The sequence below is a fragment of the Vipera berus genome (genome assembly GCF_964194415.1).
Source record: "Vipera berus genome assembly, chromosome: 3".
NCBI classification, from domain to species: Eukaryota; Metazoa; Chordata; class Lepidosauria; order Squamata; family Viperidae; genus Vipera; species Vipera berus.
Window position 1 is genome coordinate 153836472 of NC_138204.1, and position 8472 is coordinate 153844943.

General features: G+C 38.9%; 1 protein-coding gene across 2 annotated transcripts; it reads right to left on the minus strand.

Moving 5' to 3' along the window:
* Positions 1-1487: 1487 nt before the first annotated feature.
* On the minus strand, positions 1488-3953 carry LOC308666524 (nuclear transport factor 2-like). Of its 2 annotated transcripts, none has more exons than XM_081325392.1 (4): positions 3852-3953; positions 2569-2640; positions 2277-2375; positions 1488-1940 (listed from the first exon to the last, which is right to left on the minus strand). In XM_081325392.1, the coding sequence occupies exons 1-4, from the start codon at positions 3948-3950 to the stop codon at positions 1827-1829; spliced, it is 384 nt and encodes a 127-aa protein (XP_081181518.1). In that variant the 5' UTR covers positions 3951-3953; the 3' UTR covers positions 1488-1826. The 2 variants fall into 2 exon arrangements, with proteins under 2 accessions (XP_081181518.1, XP_081181517.1); XM_081325391.1 differs by lacking the exon at positions 3852-3953 and adding an exon at positions 2901-3032.
* Positions 3954-8472: the final 4519 nt, after the last annotated feature.

Below are 8472 nucleotides of genomic sequence, written 5' to 3' on the forward strand. Positions count from 1 at the left end.
CTATCAAAAGCTCTCAAGTTTTCATCTTGCAGAATAATTTTGGAATTGCCCTACCTCATTGCCTGATTATATAACAGAAATCAAGGAAAATTACATATCTTTTTCTTCGAAAGTGTATTTTTCCTTGAAATCATGTGTTAGCAAGAAATAAGTGGCCTAACATCAGGACTCACATCATTTACGGGGAAAAAACATTTCATGGTAAATGAAGAAAAAAATATTTATTTTGATGCCTTCAAGTCAACAGTCTTGATAAATAATATTTAAAAACCCACCTTCAACTTTTCCAAACAAAGGGTAAATAATGCAGTGTCTGTGTTATAGATTGCAATGAAGCAGAAGGCTATGTTTTAACCTCTGAAAGCATTTTGGGATGCTAAGTGGTTCCTTTTAAATCAAATTTCAGAGACATGGATTGGAGCTCATTTGCAATATTTAGGTGGTAAACACTGCACCTCTTTTAATAAATCTAAATAGTACAAAATTCCAGTTCGTCTTCAGCAATCTCCCTTCAAAGGAAATTAAATCTGAGTAAGAAACTACTCACTGGTAAGAAAACAAGGTATATTATGCAACAATCACTACATATTGAAAACTGCATGTTTATATTTTTATGATCTATTTTATTTCGTAAAAGAAGGCATCTTACTCTAGAAACTGCATTCAACATTTTTTTTAATAAGGTGAAAACAGAATGGTATAAATTTATGGAGGTTTTGTTTGCTACATGTTAAATATTGAAGGGATTTTTGTTCAAACACAAGGTATTACAAAGATACAGGTTGAAAGAGGATGGGAGTAGCAGAAGTTACATCACTTCTTTGCTACCATTTTGAAAAACTAACTACATGACCCCATCTTGTTTAAACTAGATTAATATTGTGGATGGGAATTTTTCATGTTGGCACTTGAGTTAAATCTTGTAATATAGAAGGCAGACCCATTGATCATATTTCTTTTTCATATGGTGATTTATAACGTCAGTTTAATCAGCTTGTTTTCAGTGGTTTGCCCTGTTGCATCATTGACACACTTACATGAATTAACATACAGTGTATGCCTCCCAGCATACACAAAGGACAGCACAGCAGGAGGCTGATGGTGCAGATCAGCAGAGGGGTTGGACAGCTCCGGGCGATAACTGCTCACTCAGGATAAGCCTAATGAGTTAAGCTGTTGACAGCCCCAGGCATGGTCAGCCTGGTGGGAAGCCAGGATCTACACCCATTGTCACCTGCACTGGCAGGAAGCCCAGGTTTGAACTGATTGGATGCCATCCACCTGGGCAGGTACAAATAGACGCCAGGCTTCCCTGTTTCCCCAGTTCGTTCTGTTCAGAATAAACTCATCTTTACCCCAGCTCTGTGTCCGTCTCTATGTGAAGCACGCGACTTTACATAACATATGTATGTACATGGCTACAGAACATTTGCAACAAATGATGATTATTTTTCTGAATAAACATCACATTAAGAAGTAATATGAAAATTTTATTAAATTTGAATCATGGGAAAAAAGGTATACAGACATAGCAATTCGTTTTGGTTCACTAAAACCGCACACAGATTATTTTATTGCCAAACTGTTGCTTGTATAAGAAATATACACTGTGTATCTTCACAAGCCTCATATAGTTAAAACTGTTTTCTTATAAAGTATTAAATGTTTTACATTAAAGGATGTCTAACACTGCAACTATTTTAAATTATTTCAATTAACAGGAGATAAATGCTTTTCAGTTTGCAGTTACAGAAAGAAAATTACTCAAACACATTTAAAACCAACATTTATATGATATTTGTAAGTGTAAACCAAGAGCAGAAATTTCAGGCAAAATTATAAAGAGCCAACCTAAATATGTCATTACAACAAACCCATTTGTCATTCATGTTTTTGAGAACAAACATCTGATGGAATCCCATTACTGGATCATTGTCCACCTACCATGAGAGAATACAAGCTTAATAAGTTCATAAATAAGATATAAATTCCACAATAATTTAAATATTATAGAAAAAAGCAAGCAAATACATGCATTTCTGAGGCTCATTGGTTTCAGCAGAAATGCATCAAAAGGATTTAATGCTTTTGATAAGATTGTTCTGGATCTGATGCCATATTTTGACAGAGCTATTTTATGCATTATATTGCAACTAACATACTTCGAGAAAAATACTGTAAAAAAATTAACACTCTGGATGCCTTAATATTCCGGCTTTAATGTTAGGTCTTAGAAGCTTTGAATAGATTTTAACCGCAGATATAACAAATCTCACCTTCAATTGACCAACAACCATACTAAGGATACAATTATCAGGAGCTGGCTGATGATCCTGGGATGTTATATTATGTTGAATTTTTTGGAAAGGAAGCGTCTGTTATAAAAAAAAACCCATTAAGTCCTCAGAAGATACCACATATCCATAGAAATCCACTGAGGGAGTCCATGAAAACTCTTATCTGGCCTTCCCATTAAGAAGCGTTTTCCAAGTAATTATTTAAAGTCACTGCATGAAATGTTCAGATAACATTAATCAATTATGTATTATAGCCTGATAAATAACATACCAGCAGTTTTTCCATAATTGAAGCTTTTCCTTGGAACTGCTGACCTTCCCAAGACAAACAGGAAGCATCTGTCTGTGAAACAGGGACATGTTTCAGTAATATGCATAATGAAATTATCAAAGAAAAGAAAATATACAAATAAATAATCAGAGATCTAGCCTCAGGCAAGAAATCCTCAATGAACTATCCACCCACCCTCCCAAGACTTTTGCAATATTTTCTATCTATTGGACCTCGGAATGATAGATAGAAATGATTCTTATAAGAACCTGTCAGAGAAGGAAAGAAAAAAAGGAGCTGGAGAGAGAGGAAGAAGCTACCAAAATATGTACCAATATCCATTTTTTTGCCACTGGCATCTTCAACTCCTCCATTCATCACTTGACAGGAATTTCTTAAAAGTTTAGCTATACGTCGCTCTCCAGAAAATAAAAAGATTGTCCATTTTGGTTTCTAGCTTAATCTCCATCTGTGCACACTCACAGTGTCAATGGGAACAAAGATAATGTAACAGCAAAAGGGATGCTAAATTATAATAGACATAGATCAAAAGCCATAAAAGGGATATGGATAAAAAGGAGTTGGGATTTCAATCCAAACTAGCCCAATCTCCCAGAACACCTAGTAAGAGCTCACCAGCCATGCCAACCCCAAACCGTGACTTATAAATACAAAGGCCAAACTCCCTATTGAGAACAAGCTGCCAAACTTCTATTCTGGCCAGCATGAAGCAAAACAGCTACAGACAGTCCTCAATTCATGACCATAATAGAGTCTGCCCATTATGGTCATAACTCTTGATGATCATAAAGCAAGATATTCACGTGATCAACCAATTATACCTTTTTTGCAGTTAATTATTAAGTAATCATTGTTCTCTATAGGGCATTTTTGCCAAAAACGGAGGAAGTAAACACTTGTTTTGGGCAAAACCATTGTAAATTGTGGCCACCTGACTACATGATGTTGCAAATGGCTATAAATCTGGGCACCTTGCCAAATGCCCAAAACATTGTCATGTGACTGCAGGGGAGGGACAGAGGCTGGGCTAATACCTTTGGAGGAGGTTATGTATTGTAATTTCAAACACTTGCTGAGAATCAGTTATAAGTCAAGGACCACTTGTAGTTGTTTTCCACCAGCCTTGCTTGAAATTGCTCAATTAATGCCTTTGAACTACAACTTTTGCTGTTTAGTAGAAACAACAGAGCTTTCAAGCCAATAATCCATTCACTGCATCAACTGGATAATCACTGTTTGAGCAAAGACATGTTGATACATACATAAAAGGCACCTAATTGTTCCCTACTGGTATCAAACTGTTGATAATACAGCTGTACAAAACTTGTTCCAATTTGCTCCCACATTGGCCTTTCTGCCATTTTGCAGACCTGCAAAAGAGAAAAAAAGGGCAGTCTTTATTACTGAAATGGAAATACCAGTTGAAAACCAAGCAAGGTAATCGCAACCTCACCTTATGTACAACCAAGTCTGAAATTAAATGAAAGAATGGATACAAAATTTGAATCACTTCATGTCACGTAGGTTTTAAATTTAGACCTGTAATATACACCAAGTCTTCTAACTCACCCATTCACTCTTTCTTGTTGATTTTATATTATATTTCTATAATTATTTAGTTGAAAGTATATTCCAATAACATGCAAGCATGTTTAATATTACAGCACTGGCAGAATTCCTACGTACAAGTAAATCCCATTTACCACAGTAGGGTTTAATACTAAAACATGCATCGAACTAGGAAGCTGTAGATCCATTTAGGAGTTTCACTGACCGGATTCACAGGTCATACAAGAAGGCTGTTTGGTTTTGTCTTAGTATGTTGAATGAACAGAAAGAATGGGTTTGTTTAACAAACTTGCCTTAGATGCAAATTATTCCCAGTGAACACAATAGGTCAGATCTGAGTAAATAATGGGGGAGGGGAACAAACCGCATAATCCACACATTTATTTGCCACACGCTTCCTCCAAGAACAGGCACTTTTCCGTTAATCTTGAAAATATACACTATTCCTGAACTTGCGTGTTAGCGACTGTATTTCCTAGAACCGCTGTCTCCATTCTCTGAATGCTGGGGGACCAGGCCTCTTCTGGACGCAATGTACTGAACTCCGATCGCCCACCCGTTCTTCTGTGGGGTCGTTTCCCCGGAGCAGGCGGAAGCTCCCTGGGGAGGATAATGTGGAATTGCTGGAGGCAACCAAACCCGTTGGTGTCTAGAAAAATATTGCGTGATCTGGGGGACGTTAAAAGCAGCGTCTCAAAGGTGCTTTTTCCAAAAAACAACTACAGTAGACATCTCTCCCCCCCCCCCCACACACACACAGACTTTGAATCTTCTTGGATGAGAATTAGAATGTTTTCAAAGGAAAAGAAAACCAAGAAAGTCCAGTTACCTTTTGGAAAAAGCACTTTCAGGATAACCAGTATCTGGATGGTTAAGAATTTCCAGACAGTTGGAAGAGCGTTTCTCAAACTTGGCCACTTTAAACATACGTGAATACTGGAAGTTGAAGTCTACCCATTTTAGTGGCCAAGTTGTTTTTTTAAAAAACTGTTTTAAAGCTTCCAATGTCACGGCAAGCAACTGTCCTTTTTTTGATTGCTCTTTTATGTAAAGCCACACGCACTCTAACAAGCTATGCAGACCTCCCCCTAATCCTGCATGCCGCCGTTTGCACGTCAATCACTCCAGGCATCGCCAAACTCGCTCCGACGCTGACACCCGATGCCGACCCGCGCCTAAAGCTTCCGGAGCTGCGATCTGCTTTTATCCTCGCCTATCGCCAGCACCAGGTGTAGAAGGGGACCGGGGCACTTCCCCTGAATCTGGAGGAAGGATTCAGTCCCCGAGTGCACCGGGTCCGGTGGAAGCGCCAGGGGAATCTTGCAGAAATTCGAGCAAGCAGCAGGGCATGAAAAGCCCATGAGATCGGAAGGGTGCCGCCGCCCCCATCCCCGCTATTTGTGGCTGGGATGAATAAGACACGGAACCTCGCGAAGTCACAGTAGGAGATGCAACTCACAGGGAAAGGTCAGTCTGAAAATCGAGCGCCGCAAAATCGCGCAGAAAACTGTCTTCCAGGCTCCCGCAGTTTTTCAGTCCATCTGCCCATTGAAAGTCTCGGTCAGCAGCGTTAACGCTCGATCACCAGCAGGTGGCGTCCCGGGCGAGCGGCAGAAATCGGATACGTCACGCCTACCTCGTCCAATGGTGGCTTGACCGCCAGCTCTTAAAAAGTACTTCGGAGGCGGGATGTTTCCGTTTAATTTCTGTGCTGATTTCGGTTTGAGCCGGAATGGTTTGCTGTAGTAGTAAATTTAAGTTTGCAGTATAAATACAGTTTTATACTGTAATCTCTAAGATCCTCTGAATTCAGTCGAGCATGTGAAATAGAATCTCTTGGTATGCAGATAACAAATGTTACGTTAGGAATTAGAGCCATTTTGGGCGTAAATTGGAGTAGAAGGTATTTTGGGATATACGGTAGTTTATGAGCATGTGCAGCTATACTAAATGTTAACACATCAGAAAACCGAGATCTAGAATAATAACGCTGATGCTTGTCATTGCTACTAATATAATTCCTGCAAGTTGCAGAAATACTACCTAGTAAGTATCTTTATTAGAATTATATGTTGAACCTTGTTTTCTCTAGGTAATACATAACTTGAGTACTGTACAGATAATCCTTGATTTACAACCATTCGTTTAGTGACCTTTTGAAATTACAACAGCACTGCAGAAAGTGACTTACGACCATTGTTCACATTTCGGACCCTTGCAGCATCCCTGGGGTCATGTGGTCAAAATTCAGATGCTTGGCAACTGGTTCATATTTATGATGGTTGCAGTGTCCTGGGGTCATGTGATCACATTTTGTGATCTTCTGACAAGCTGTCAATGGGGAAGCCAGCTTCTCTTACCAACAGTGTTACTAATTTAATTGCAGTTATTCACTTAACAGCTATGGCAAGAAAGGTTGTAATATGGAGCAAAACTGACTTAACTGTTTCACTTAGCAACAGAAATCGAGTTCAACTGTGGTCCTAAGTTAAGAACTACCTGTATTGACTTTTCTTATCATGGTAAATAAGGGCCAGTAGATAACGGGCACTTTCCACATTATTATTTTTTCCTTTCAATGATTTAGTGACAACACTTTTTCCAGAATGCACCTTCTGTAGAGGACTGCTTGTTTTCCAATATCAGATTACACATTTAAGGATGGAGTACATTTTTCCTGGGCAAATATTGCACTATTTCCACTTTTCTTTATTGTTGAAGTTATCACTTGCTTTTCCCCTTTAGATAATCTAAAATAGCATGTCTACTTTTAAAAATGCAAAAAAAACCAAGATATTGGTTAGATTTCTGTAAAGTACTGGGCAGGCTACACTAAATAATTCTCAAGACCCCATTTAATCCTTGCATTGTATGATTTCCAGGAACTTTGTTCTCCCATAACATCTCTACACAGACAAAATCTCTTTTATGCACCTGGCAGTTTGCTGAAGATCAGTGACATAAACAGGCCATAACTAGGAATATGCCTGACTATCCTTATAATCAGGAAATAGGCAATAGACAGTTATCTTTATTTCCTGCCACTGGGCAGTTCTATTGTTATTGCATAAAAGCTGGTTTGTTGGCTGAAGACTAGATTCTCTTTGCAAAAGGAGATCAGATTTACTTAGAACTCTGCACCTCCTCAAGCTCATTTGACCGCCTCTGGTGTAATGTCTCAAGCTCATTTGACCGCCTCTGGTGTAATGTCAGTGTATGGGAGCGGAACAGCACTTGTGTGACTTTGCACTTAGAACTATATCTAACGTGGTTGCTTTTGGTCCATTAGAAAACCACTAAACATGTATTGGTAAAAAGCTAAATATATCTTCAAGTTCGAACTCAACTACTAGAGTCTGTATGAATGAAGTCTTACAGCAGGGGTCTTCAAAGTTGGCCCTTTTATAACTTGTGGAATTCAACTCCCAGCATGCCTGAGGAATTCTGGGAGTTGAAGTCCAGAAGTCATAAAAAGGCCAAGTTTGAAGATCCTTGCCCTACAGCATTCTGGACATTATGATGGAGGTTGTTTGCCCTTGTCGTTTTTTAAAAAATGTTGTTTGTGGGTATTTTCAAATCAATCTGGATTCTTGATAGCAATAGCACTTAAACTTATATACCGCTTCATGGTGCTTTACAGCCCTCTTAAGTGGTTTTACAGAGTCAGCATATTGCCCCCAATAATCTGGGTCCTGGCTCCTCATTTTACAGAGCTGGTAAGGATCGAACTCCTGGCAGTGAGCTGAATTAGTCTGCAGTACTGTATTCTAACCACTACACACACACACACACACACACAGCCCACACAAGCTCTGCCAGGTGCTACCACCAAAATGTTCATTTGATGCTTAAATAATATCCAACATTATTGCATATACTGGTAGATGGGGAAACCTGAGCATTTCCTGATTTTGTGGAATATTTAGTCAGAAGATGCTAGGCAAGAACCTAATCATTAGTTCTTGAGCACAAGGCTAATTCTAATATATAAAAACTCGTAAGAAAATAAGGCCTTCAGGAGGCGGTAACATTGACAATGAAATTACAAGTTATGATCTGCCTTGTCTACCTGATCTTTACAACTACCAGTAGTAAGTCAGATCACACATTAAAACAAGATGACTTATTGATTTACAGGTAGTTCTCAACTTACAACCATTCGTTTAGTGATCGTTCAAAATTACAGCTGCACCAAAAATGTGATTTATGACCGGTTTTCACACAACTGTTATAGCAGGGGTCCCCAACCCCCGGTCCATGGACCAGTACTGGGCCACACAACTGGTCCGCACAAACAAAAGCAGGATGCAGGCA